Below are 13775 nucleotides of genomic sequence, written 5' to 3'. Positions count from 1 at the left end.
AGACGCTGGACTGTCCCTCTCCCAGGTGCGCAGACTCTCTCTGTGCCAGTTGGCTGCTGCCGGGTGGAGGGGGTAGGTGGGAAAGGGTGGCATCAGTGATTCAAGATTTTCTTCCCTATCCTCTTCAGTGCCTCTCTCAGTGATACGAAGTTAAAACCAAACCAAGTACTGTGAGTGCTCACCTGATTCTTGGTTCTTATGAAGGTGGTTTTTTTTTTTTTTGGCATAGATAGTTGTTAAATTTAGTATTTCTGTGGGGAGAGGGACAATGGTGGAGCCTTCTATTTGGCCATCGTGCCCTGCCCTTCCACCTGCATTCCATTTTCTTAAACTATTGAAAATTATCAGCTGTTCACTGTTCATCAAGTTTCCCAAGTCTTGAATTAGAGGTGAGCAACTAAATTGAAGAAAAGGTAGGGACAGAACTTCTTGAAGAACAAAAGCATGGTGGACAGTTGAACCAAGTATAAAATGCAGTTCTGGCTCTGCGTTTTCAACTGCTTGGGATTTTAGGTTTATATGTAAATTTTAAATATGAAGTACGAAATTTACAATTTCAAAAACCATGGACCAAAATGATTGCATGAGGAGAGGACCTCGTGAAAGAAGGGTGTATATTTGAATTAGAAAATGAGGGTTTGGATTGGTGGAGGAGGATAGGGAGAAAACACAGGGCAGGCAGATTAGCAGAGCCATGGGGGACTTGCCCATGGAACTAGCCTGGCTCAGGTGGAAGGTCTGGATTGAAAACAGAGTTACTGGTTTAGGTTGGGTCATGTGAGATTAGGAAGGAACCTAATAACTAGTGAGTGTGTGTGGGTAGTTAGAAAAAGCAAGGAAGCTGTGGAAGTTAGGAGGCCTGTACCAGTAGGATTAGCTACAGAAGTAGTAAGTGGACTGTAGAATAAAGTTTCACTTCTAAGGCAAACCATGGCATGGATGCCAAGGGAGACATTAAAATGGATTTGTGGATTTCAGACCATTGAGTGTGTTTAACTTTGAGAAGAGGCAGTTCAGTACTGGCAGTTAAAGCACAGACTAGACCCAGAAGACTTAGATTCACATCCAGGTTCCAAGTGTGCCTTTGACAAGTTAATTAACTTTTTCTGTGCCCCAGTATTCTTGTGAAATGAGTATAGTAAAAGCCCCTAACTCACAAGATCTCCTCACACAACTTTGCTACTCAGTTTCCACTCCTAAAATGAAGAGCACGTATCCATGGAATTTGAGAAGAGGGCACGATTGGTAGGAGGCCGGGTGGTGGTACAGAAAGAAAGAAAAAGGAACTGACCATTTTGTGCCCCATCTGCCACCTCACTGGGTTCTGAGGTTCACAGGGATGAGACTTGCTTCATTGTATCCCAGCACCTGGCACTGTACGTGACATAACTGGCACTCAAGAAATATTCATTGAGTGACTAAATGCATGTTTATGTGTAAGTTTAAATATAAATTCAGAAAGCATTTTAATATATTTAGCTATATATTTGTCTAACAATTTTGACTAATTTTTAACAATTAGAAATCATCTTATCAATCGTAATTCAATCATAATTATCTGTGAAGTATTTGTGATAATTTTCTTTTTGTTTTACAGACCAGTTGGAATGCCAAAAATGGAAAAAGTCTACTTACATAATCCTAGTTCTGAAGAAACTATTACTTTAGTATCAATATCTGCTACAACATCACATTTTCATGCATCATTTTTTCAAAATAGGGTAAGTTTCTCTGCTATACATGATCTTTCCTGAGTTTGTTCAGTGTATCAGGGGCTGAAATTAAGATGTCATCCGGGCTGAGTCCTTGTCCAGAGGCTCTGAGGGGAAATCACTTCCAAACTCATTAAAGCTGTTGAGAGAATTAGGTTCCTTGTGGTTGTAGAACTGAAATCCCTGTTTGGCTGCTGGCTCTTGGCCAGTGACCCCTCCCAGCAACTCAGGGCCTCCGGGTTCCTTCTCACAGGCCATCCATCTTCCAGCCAGCAGCAGCGCATCTCTCCGCTGGCACTGTGTACCTCTCTGGCGTCCTCTTCTGCCTCCAGCGAGAAAACTCTGCTTTAAAGGGCTCCTGTCAGTGGGTCAGGACTCTCCCTTTTGATTAACTAAAAGGCAGCTGGTTGGGAGCCTTAGTTACATCTTAGTCATGGCCTCAGAGATTAGGACATAAAGTCTTGGGCTCCAATTTAAGGTTCTCCTTACCACAAATATCCTTTAAAATTTTATTTTTTATTTTCATAGGAAGTGTGTAAACTTGTTATTAAAAATGTTTTCTCTGACCAAAAAAATAAAAATGGTTTCTTAAGTACATTTTAAATCCGAGAGAATACCTAAAGCTTTAATATATAGGTTTCCAAAATAATTAACAAAATAACAAAGATCAGAGGGAAGTAAATGAATGGAACCGAATTTCATCTTCCCAGAGTTTACACTGACTCCTTTGAAGGGATGTGATTGAGTAACAAAGAAAAAGCCTTTTTAACCATATAAGATATTGGTTGCTGTATTTTTATATCAATTATTTGATGTTTACATTTCTCCTTTCAAAAATCCTGTTTCATCATATGTTGTTGTTTACAGTAAAATAAAAAAGCATAACTTTTTCATTTAACGGTATTTTTATAAACAAGGGACTGATAAATCATCATATTACTTTTGGTAATAAAAAGCTTAATTGTGCCGCAATACTATTGTGATGTTCTCACTCATAGGTGGGAACTGAACAATGAGATCACTTGGACTCGGGAAGGGGAACATCACACACCGGGGCCTATCATGGGGAGGGGGGAGGGGGGAGGGATTGCACTGGGAGTTATACCTGATATAAATGACGAGTTGATGGGTGCTGACGAGTTGATGGGTGCAGCACACCAACATGGCACAAGTATACATATGTAACAAACCTGCACGTTATGCACATGTACCCTAGAACTTAAAGTATAATAATAATAATAATTAATTAATAAGCAGTTCATCTGCAAGCACTCCCCAATAATAAAAATAAAAATAAAAAGCTTAATTGTTTTGTGATTCTTGTGGAAATATCCCTTTTCTAAATTATTTCTTAAAATAGCTTTCCCTTGAGTTATTCTTTGTTATCTAAAAGATATTTTCACACTTTTTATAAAAGTGCTGTTAGTAATAGCCTCCAATAATATAATTCTGAGGCTGTGAGAGACCTGTGTATACACAGACCGAGCGCCAGAGAGGTCTGCTCCAGTCGTGCAGTGAGTGACAGGAGCCAAGGTGAAGGTGTAGGTGTTCTATTATCATCCCCAGTGATTTGTATCATATTACACTTCAGTGAGTGGCCTGTACCCCTTTCTATAGAGAGATGTATTTATGTGTAATGAAACCATCCAGCTTTCAGGCATTGTCAGTATGCAGAGACAGGTTGGGTTAAAGGGCAAAATTGTGAAGTAAAAATGCAATCAGTTCAAAAATAGTTCACAACTGCACTATACATTTTATTTCTAGCTTGTTAACTTTTTGCTAAGTCAAGCAATATTTTGTTGTTTCTGAACACTCCAAGCCTCACCTGTGTTAAAGGCCAGGGTTTTTGCTTTTTTCTTTGCTCTCATAATACAGAGACTAGAACAAGAGTTGCGAACAGATTCTTAAAGTGGGCTAGGTAAACAGTGTAAATGAGGGAAGCAAGCCGAGTGGGATGAGGGGTGTCCTAGAGAACATGTGACCCATTCAAAGAGATCAGCCTCCCCTGGGCTCCAGCCAGTGGTTCCCGTGTGAGGAGTCTAAGCCCGTGTGCAGTTCTGCTCATTTCCCGAGAAGAGCCAGAAATAAGAATTTTCATGTATCTTCCAGTCTTTACACATTGAAAATCAATTCAGCTTTAGAAAGACAGCATGAGCCAAACAACATAAGCCAAAGGCTACTAACTTGACATTTCTGAGCTAGACTCTCCTAGGAACTATTTTCTATATATGAATGTTATGCAGAGAATAGGGTCTCTGGAAATTTTTTAAAAGATAAACTAAATGTGTAGGTAATTAAGGAACAAGTTAACCAATCTGTTTTGTGCTGTCAGGTGATGGAATTAAACAATAAAAATAATTACACCTATCAAAATCCACATTTAAATACTCAAGATTTAGCTCAAAGGAGATAGCCAAAAATCTTTACTCTCTCCTCTTATCCTTTTTTCTTCTTCTTGCTTTCCATCCTTTTTTCCCTACAGTAAGACACTGACTTAAGAAGCTCGAGAAGTAGAGGGGAGAGATGGAATGAACTCTTGGGGGAAGAAATAACCTATTTCCTCTCCACTTCAGCTTTATGCCAACCATAAGAGCCTTGGGAAAAGATGAATAGAGTTTCTTATGTCGAGGAGAGCAAAATCTTTCTGTATGTTTACTCTAATTGCCTTTGTCATGCTCAGAATTCTTGGTCAGGTCTTATTTCTTTGACAATAAAACATTGTCTATAACTCAGTTTTTAATTACTGTTATCATCTCTACCTTAACCAAAAAGTAGGAAATACAGAAAAGACTAATTATTTTTAAATTATTTTTCAAACCAAGTTTTACATAATTGTATTTTGATCCACACATGCAAGTAATCTTGTTAAGGTTTTGATTTTAAGACCACCTGAAAATCAAAAAGAATAGGAATACTAAGAGAGGTACGGGATGTGGTTGTGTAATGATTTATTTCTCTGTATATAAGTTTTGTAATTATGATTATCTGTTGATTGAATATAATTATCGAATCAATTATAATTTAAAATTACATAATAGACTGCATTTAGGCCATTCATCTTTCATGGCCATATCGTATATAGGCCATAAAATATGCAACATATGTTTTGCATCAGAAAATACAGATTTTTATAATATTCTAACAAGTCCAATTGTGGAAATGGGGTGTCTTACACACAATAGGAAACAATAATGTTTTCTTTATTGACTAGAACCTTTTGTTTAATTAAATTTTCAGATAAACTGAAGAGTGGGATAAACTTTGTTTCAGTCTGTGACTAAAATTAAAATGTTACAGTTCACTTATTTTGGTGTACTTAATGATCAGTCTCTTCTCATGGGTTGAAGGGGCATTAATAAAAATTAATGATTATTTTAATTAGATATAGAAGGACATTGTTCTGTTGATTCCATGCATGTTATTGGGAATTTAAGGAAACGCGATGGAGCGGTAGTATGGAATATTATGCAGAAAGTAAAGAGAATGAAATAGGTCTCTATAGATCTGCAGTAATATATGTGACATGCTAATATGTAAGAAAAGCATATTGTAGAGTCGAATACAATGCTTTTTTTTTTTTTTTTTTTCCGAGACAGGGTCTTTCTCTGTCGCCCAGGCTGGAATGCAGTGGCGTGATCTCAGCTCACTGCAACCTCTGCCTCCCAGTTCAAGCAATTCTTGTGCCTCAGCCTCCCTAGTAGCTGGGACTACAGGCACCTGCTACCACACCTGGTTAATTTTTGTATTTTTTAGTAGAGATGGGGTTTTGCCATGTTGGCCAGGCTGGTCTCAAACTCCCAGCCTCAAGCAATCCGCCTACCTTGGCCTCCCAAAGTGCCGGGATGACAGGCATGACCCACCGCACCCGGCCTATAATGCCATTTTTATAAAAAGCAAAAAATCTGTGTGTATTTATTTGGGTATATTCATAAGAGCCGGAATAAAGCACAGATAGATTTGCCAGGTTAACTGGATAACCTAATAATGGTGAGAATGGAGGAAGTTTGAGGGTATTAGCTTTTTATTCAGTCATCTTTGGTCTGTATCACTAAGTAAAATCAGCACTTGTTACTTTTGCAGTTTAAAACATATAAGAAAATGTAAATTAAAAATAGTTTTGCCACCCCACCTATGTGGAAAGAAGGAATTAATGTAACAAATATTTATGAAGTGTCTACTTAAGTGCCAGGCACTTTCATCAGTGAAAACAGAGATGCTTATCATACATACTCTGGGGAGTTTGGGTAAAGTCAGCAGCAGAGGGAAGGCAAGCATGATAAATAAGTAAATTTTATACGATCTTAGAAGATGTTACAAGGTCAGAAGAGTATGAGATCAGAGGCTGAGGTGTGCACAGGGAAGAGTATGAGATCAGAGGCTGAGGTGTGCACAGGGAAGACTATGAGATCAGAGGCTGAGGCGTGCACAGGGAAGACTATGAGATCAGAGGCTGAGGTGTGCACAGGGAAGAGTATGAGATCAGAGGCTGAGGCGTGCACAGGGAAGAGTATGAGATCAGAGGCTGAGGCGTGCACAGGGAAGAGTATGAGATCAGAGGCTGAGGCGTGCACAGGGAAGAGTATGAGATCAGAGGCTGAGGCGTGCACAGGGAAGAGTATGAGATCAGAGGCTGAGGCGTGCACAGGGAAGAGTATGAGATCAGAGGCTGAGGCGTGCACAGGGAAGGGTATGAGATCAGAGGCTGAGGCGTGCACAGGGAAGAGTGTGAGATCAGAGGCTGAGGCGTGCACAGGGAAGAGTATGAGATCAGAGGCTGAGGCGTGCACAGGGAAGAGTATGAGATCAGAGGCTGAGGCGTGCACAGGGAAGAGTATGAGATCAGAGGCTGAGGCGTGCACAGGGAAGGGTATGAGATCAGAGGCTGAGGCGTGCACAGGGAAGGGTATGAGATCAGAGGCTGAGGCGTGCACAGGGAAGAGTGTGAGATCAGAGGCTGAGGTGTGCACAGGGAAGAGTGTGAGATCAGAGGCTGAGGTGTGCGCAGGGAAGGGTATGAGATCAGAGGCTGAGGTGTGCACAGGGAAGAGTGAGATCAGAGGCTGAGGTGTGCACAGGGAAGGGTATGAGATCAGAGGCTTAGGTGTGCACAGGGAAGAGTATAAGATCAGAGGCTTAGGCATGCCATTTTCAATAGGGTGGTCAGAGTAGGCTTTATTCAGAAGGTGACATTGGAACGAAAACTCAAAGGGGCGAGGTGGGACTGTTTGGAGCAAAGTGAAACATGGAAGGAGAGCGTTCTAGCGGGAAGGACCAGGCAGTACAAAGGCTCCATTGTTGAAAGCAGGCCTGGTGTTCAAAGACAGCTAGACCAGAGTGAGCACAGATGAGAGGAGAAGTAAGGGGGCAGACCATGAAGGGCCTTACAAACTGTGGTTTGACTTGACTCTTTTTCCTGAATGACGTGGAAAGCCATCAAAGGGTTTTGGACAGAGGAATGAAATTGTAGCTTTAGGTTTTAAAAGGATCATTGTTCATCAAAAGTAGGACAAGGGACACCAGTCATATTGGCTGTTGCCACACTTCAGGGTAAGAAGATGATTAGATGATTACTCTGACCAGAGTGATACATGGAAGAGGTGAAGAAAGGAGTTGGACTTGGGATACAGGGATACCTTGGAGATATTATGGGTTCAGTTCCAGACCACTGCAGTAAGCCAGTCACAGAATTTTTTTGTTTCCCCATATATATAAAAGTTATGTTTAAGGCTGGGCGCAGTGGCTCAAGCCTGTAATCCCAGCACTTTGGGAGGCCGAGACGGGCGGATTACGAGGTCAGGAGATCGAGACCATCCTGGCTAACACGGTGAAACCCCATCTCTACTTAAAAAATACAAAAAATTAGCCGGGCGAGGTGGCGGGCGCCTGTAGTCCCAGCTACTCGGGAGGCTGAGGCAGGAGAATGGCGTAAACCCAGGAGGCGGAGCTTGCAGTGAGCTGAGATCTGGCCACTGCACTCCAGCCTGGGCGGCAGAGCGAGACTCCGTCTCAAAAAACAAAACAAAAAAAAACAAAAAAAACTTATGTTTATACTGTGGCCTATTAAGTGCAGTAGCATTGTGTCTAAAAAATGTACATACCTTAATTTCAAAAATACTTTATTGCTAAAAACTGCTAATGATCATGCCAGCCTTCTGCAAGTCATAGTCTTTTTGCTGGTGGAGGGCCTTGCCTCAGTGTTGACAGCCACTGACTGATCAGGGTAGTGGTTGCTGAAGGTTGGGATGGCCATGACAGTTGCTTAAAATAAGACAACAGTGAAGAGTGCAGCATCCATTGATTCTTCTTTTCACAAAAGATTTCTCTGAAGCGTGCAATGCTGTTTAATAGCATTTTACCCACAGTAGAACTTCTTTCAAAATTGGAGTCAATCCTTTCAAACCCTGCCTCTAAGTTTATGTAGTATTCTAAATTCTTTGCTGTCATGTCAACATATTCACAGCATCTTCACTAGGAGTAGATTTCATCTCAAGAAACCACTTTTTTTGCTTATCCCTGAGAAACAACAACTCTTCTGTTCAAGTTTTATCAGGGGATTGCACCAATTCATTCACATCTATAGATGGCCTTCAGAGTCATCCAAAAGGGTTGGAATTAACTTCTTCCAGTCTCCTATTGTTGACATTTTAACCCTCCTCCCATGGATCACAAGTGTTCTTCCCCCCGCCAAGACAGAGTCTCGCTCTGTCGCCCAGGCTGGAGTGCGCTGGCACAATCTTGGCTCACTGCAGCCTCTGCCTCCCAGGTTCATGCAGTTCTCCTGCCTCAGCCTCCTGAGTAGCTAGGATTACAGGCCCACTCCACCCCTCCTAGCTAATTTTTTTTTTTTTTTCTATTTTTAGTAGAGACAGGTTTCACCATGTTGGCAAGGCTGGTCTCGAGCTCCTGACTCAGGTGATCCACCTCCCTTAGCCTCCCAAAGTGCTGGGATTACAGACTTGAGCCACTGTGCCCAGCTACAAATGTTCGTAATGGCATTTAGAATGGTGACTCCTTTCCAGGAGGTTTTCAATGGACTTTGCCCAGATCCATCAGAGGAATTACCTTTTGTGGCAGCTATAGCTTTAAGAAATGTATTTCTTAAATAACAAGACTTGCAACTTGAAGTTACTCCTTGATCCTTGGCTGAAGAATGGATGTTGTGTTAGCAGGTGTGAAAACAACTGCATCTTCTTGTACATTTTCATCAGAGCTCCTGGGTGACCAGTTGCCTTGTTACTGAGCAGTAATATTTGGAAAGAAATCTTTTTTCTGAGCATTAGGTCTCAACAGTGGGGTTTAAATATTCACTAAACCATGTTATAAATAGATGTGCTGTTATCTAGGCCTTGTCCATTTATGGACCACAGGTAGAGTAGATTTAGCACAATTCCTAAGGTCTCTAGAATTTTCAGAATGACAGATGAGCACTGGCTTCAACTTAAAGTCACTACCTGTGTTAGTCCCTAATAAGAGAGTCAACCTGTCCTTTGAAGCTTTGAAGCCAGGCACTGACTTATCCTCTTTAGATGGCGTTTTCCAACAGAAGGCTGTTTCATCTACATGGAAAATTTGTTGTTTAGTGTGGCCGTGTTTATCAGTGATCTTAGCTAGATCTTCTGAATAACTTGCTGCAACCTGGACATCAGCATTTAATGCTTCACTTTGCACTTTTATGTGATAGAGCTGGCTTCTTTTCTTAAACCTCATAAATCGATCTCTTTTAGCTTCCAGCTGTTCTGCAGCTTCCTCCCCTCTATCAGTCTTCACAGAATTAAAGAGAGTCAGGGCCTTGCTCTGGATTAGGCTTTGGCTTAAGAGAATGCTGTGTGGACAGGCGTGGTGGCTCACGCCTGTAGTCCCAGCACTTTGGGAGGCTGAGGCAGGTGGATCACCTGAGGTCAGGAGTTCAAAACCAACCTGGCCAACATGGTGAAACCCATCTCTACTAAAAATACAAAAATTGATTGTGGTGGTGTGCACCTGTAATCTCAGTTACTCAGGAGGCTGAGGCACAAGAATCGCTTGAACCCAGAGGGCGGAGATTGCAGTGAGCCAAGACCACGCCATTGCACTCCAGCCTAGGCATCAAGCGAAACTCCATCTCAAAAAAAAAAAAAAAAGAATGCTTGGGCTGCTTAGCTCTTCCATCCAGACCACTAAAGCTTTCTCCCTATCAGCAGTAAGGCAGTTTTCCTTCTTTACCAGGTGTGTGTTCATTGGAGTAGCATTTTTAACTTCCTTCAACAACTTTTCCTTTGCATTCACAGCTTGGGCTGTTTGGCACTAAAGGCCTAGCTTGGAGCCTCTCTTGGCTTTCAGCATGTCTTCCTCACTAACCTTATCATTTCCAGCTTTTGGTTTAAAGTGAGAGATGTACAACTCTTCCTTTTACTTGAACACTTACAGGTCATTGTAGGGCTACTAATTGGCCTAATTGTAATATTATTGTGACTCAGGAATAGGGAAGCTTAAGGAGAGGAAGGGAGTTGGGAGAACAGTGGTTGGTGGAGCAATGAGAACACACATAACATGTTTCATTTTAAGCTTGCCATCTTATATGGGCATAGTTTGTGGTGCCCTAAAACAATTTCAGTAGCAACATCAAAGATCACAGATCATGCAGATATAATAATAATGAAAAATTTGGAAATACTGCAAGATCGCCAAAATGTGACACAGAGATACAAAGTGAGTACATGCGGTTGGAAAAATGGCACTGGTAGACTTGGTTAATGCAGTGTTGCAAAACGGCAGTACCTGCGAAGTGTAGTAAAGCGAAGCACAATAAAGTGACATATGCCTGCATGTTTTGAAGATACACCCAACAGGATTTCCTGATGTGGGATTTGAGAGAGAAGAGTGAAAATTGACTCTGGAGTTTTGTCCTGAACTCTAGTCCTCAACTAGAAGGACAAAGTTGCAGTCAGCTGAATTGAAGAAGACAGAGGGTAGAGCAGGTTTCGGAGGTACAACCAGTAATTCAATTTGGACATGTTAGATTTCAGGTATCTCCTAGATATCCAAGAGGAGGTGGCAAATAGGCAGTTAGTCTATGAGTTTGGTATATGAGGACTAGACTAGAAATAGAGATTTAGGAGTCACTAGTGTAGATATGGAGCCATGGATCTGCATGAGATCACCAAGGAAGGAGATCACCCAGGGACTGAGCTGCGGTACAGTGCTGACTTGGGAAAATTACGGTTTGTTAGTGGTATTACTAGAAACTCAGATCTCCTATCCGTCAGCTATATACTAGATGTGCAGTTCCAATAGTGGCAGAAAACTGCACTAAAAATTAAACATTCCGTGGCGATTTTCCTAACTCTTTGGAGTTTAGATGGGCCTTAAAAGGGTATTGTTTGAATAGAGACATTTTTAAATCAAATTAAGTTCCCGTAAACACTTTAAAGGACACCGGTTTTCCTCTGGATACATTTTCCATTATACACATAGGCTTTAGGAATCTCCTCATTGACACTAGAACTGGTTTTGGGTGGGAATACCATAATTCTATAACTGTCACTTTTTTTAGAGAACATTTCAGATTTTTTTTTAGGTGGATACACAGCATTTATTGTACTAATTTTGCTACCTTTTTTTTTCTTTCAACCTTTAAGTTCAGCGATGCATGTGCAGGATGTGGAGGTTCGTTACATAGGTAAATGTTTTTTTCACGTTTTTTATATCGGAAACTGAGACCCACGTTACAGTCAAGAGCACCTTACCGTCACGGTCAGCCCGGATTAAGGGTGTTTTCCCAGAGAGAATGGCACTGGTGGTCTCAACTCTACCAAGGAAACATTAAATTTTCTGCTTGATTAGACCACTGATAGGGATGCAGACCACACACCTCCATGAGTACTGATACATAGTGCAAATTTTAAGAGTAAGTTAGTTTTTCTCCCTTCCTGCGGTGCCCAGAATTAGTCACATTAAGTTTTCTTCACTGCCCCTTTCTGTGGCTTGGGTTTGTACTTGTCATCCTCACTCCTTGTTTTATTTGAAGAACATTCTCTTGTTCTTCTTTTTTTATTCTTGGTATGGTATAAAACATCAGTATTACAGGCACGGGCATCTTAGATGGGAAAATGATATTGTCATTTTTTGTTTTGTTTTGTTTTGTTCGTATTGCCAGAGAGTCCTCTCTGTCTCTCTCAGTGTCAGTTCTGTGAATCCTTACTTTGTCAGAGGGAGTTAGGAAGGTGATGAAAGGGTGACCAGTCATATGATTCTGTGGAATTAAATTCACAACAATAAAAAGTGTGGGTGGACTGCCTGAACTCAGTGATATTATCCACTTCGTTTCAAGATTTTGTTGTTTTAAAGTTAATTTGGCTTTAATCTTGCCCACCAAGAGTTAACTCTAAACATTCATTTATTTGTTCTTACTCCAAGGGAACATGAACACAGAGACCCTCATAAAAAAAGTTTCAGGCTAAAATATGCTTGAGTGAGTTCGCAACCCTTGTGGATTCACCCAAAACAGTAAAAATATATATCTATATGTATATGTGTGTATATATGTACACACACACACAGATATATTTAATATATATTCTATACATATTTGTTTTTAAATTACAGTATACTTGCAGTAAAATTCACCCTTTTAGTATATAGTTCTGAGTTTTGACAAACCCATAAGGTCATATAATCAACAACTTGGTCAACTCAAACCACTGAGTGTAGCCTATTCCAGAAGATTGTATTAATGGAACCATGTAGCATATAGCGTTTTTAGTCTGGCTTCTTTCTTTTAGCATAATGCATTTCATATTGGTTGGTGTAGTAGGCTGTATCAGTTCTTTGTACCACTTTATTATTACGGAATAGTATTTCATTGGCTGGCAGTGTCACTGTGTGTGTATTCATTCACCAGTTGAAGACTTTCGGAGTGTTTCCAGTTTGGAGCTATTATTTAAACCCACTGTAAATATTTACATACAGATTTTAACAGTTTTTTAATAACAACTGTACCCGTTTGTATTCCCATGAGAAACATGTGAGAGTTCCGGTTGCCCCACGTCGCTATTAGCACGCTGCATTCTGAGGTTTGTGTGTTTTGTGATGCGAGTCATTCAGCTCGGTGTACAGTGTTAGGCCATTTTTATTTTAACTTGCATTCTCCAGTGAAAATTGATGTTGAGCATCTTTTTATTTGCCATCCATATGTTTTCTTTGGTGAAGTGTCTGTTCAGTTCTTCTGCCTGTTTTTTAAGTTGAGTTATTTGTTTTTTCATTGAGTTCGTGAGAGTTCCTTATGTGTTCAGGATACAAGTCTTTCTTGAGATACGTGATATACAAGTCTTTTCTTCTAGTTTGTGTCATACCTTTTCATTCTGTATCTTTGAAAGAGCAGAAGTTTATAATGTTCATGGTGTCCAGTTTATCAAATTGTTCTTTTATGGGTCATGCTTTGGGAGTTGTAGCTAGGAAATCTTTGCCTAATCCAAAGTCACAAAGATTTTCTCCATTTTTTTCTTTCCTAGAAGTACAGCTGGCCCTCTGTAGCCATGAGCTTCTTATCCATGTATCTAGTCAAACTGCAGGTCAAAACTATTTGAGAAAAAGAAAAAAATAGTGCTTCTGTACTGAACAAGACTTTTCTTGTCTATGCATGTTCAGACAAATAATACGGTGTAAACTATTTACATAGCATTTACATTGCATTACGTATTACAAGTAATGTGGAGATTATTGAAAGTTTCCCCGGGAGATCCGTGCATAGCCAGGGGATAGGCGTAGGTTATATGCAAATACTGCTTTGTTTTATAGCAGAGACTTCAGCATCCACAGATGTTGGAATCTGCATGAAGTCCTGGAGCTGATCCCACAGATACCAAGGGACAACCATCATAGTTTTAGATTTTAGATTTAGATCTACAGTCCATTTTTAGCTGCTGTTTGTTTATGGTATAAGGTATGGATTGAGGATTGTTTTGATTTGTTTTGCATATGGATATTCGTTTGTTCCTGGACTATCCATTGAAAAAGACTATCCTTTTTCATTGAAATCCCACTGTATTTTTGTCGAAAGTCAGTTGACTTTGTGTGTGTGTGAGT

The 13775-nt window shown here is 40.5% G+C and overlaps 1 protein-coding gene across 2 annotated transcripts in view; it reads left to right on the top strand.

The window, feature by feature from the left end:
- The window catches only part of TMEM131 (transmembrane protein 131), a 247746-nt gene that overhangs the window by 139775 nt on the left and 94196 nt on the right, over positions 1 to 13775 (top strand). For both annotated transcript variants that reach the window (XM_008008079.3, XM_008008080.3), the window contains exon 5: positions 1598 to 1721. In XM_008008079.3, coding sequence (XP_008006270.1) covers positions 1598 to 1721 — 124 coding nt within the window. The remainder of the gene's footprint in view (positions 1 to 1597; positions 1722 to 13775) is intronic.

This window comes from Chlorocebus sabaeus, chromosome 14 (assembly GCF_047675955.1).
Source record: "Chlorocebus sabaeus isolate Y175 chromosome 14, mChlSab1.0.hap1, whole genome shotgun sequence".
NCBI classification, from domain to species: domain Eukaryota; kingdom Metazoa; phylum Chordata; class Mammalia; order Primates; family Cercopithecidae; genus Chlorocebus; species Chlorocebus sabaeus.
This window is presented reverse-complemented; position numbering and strand designations above follow the sequence as displayed.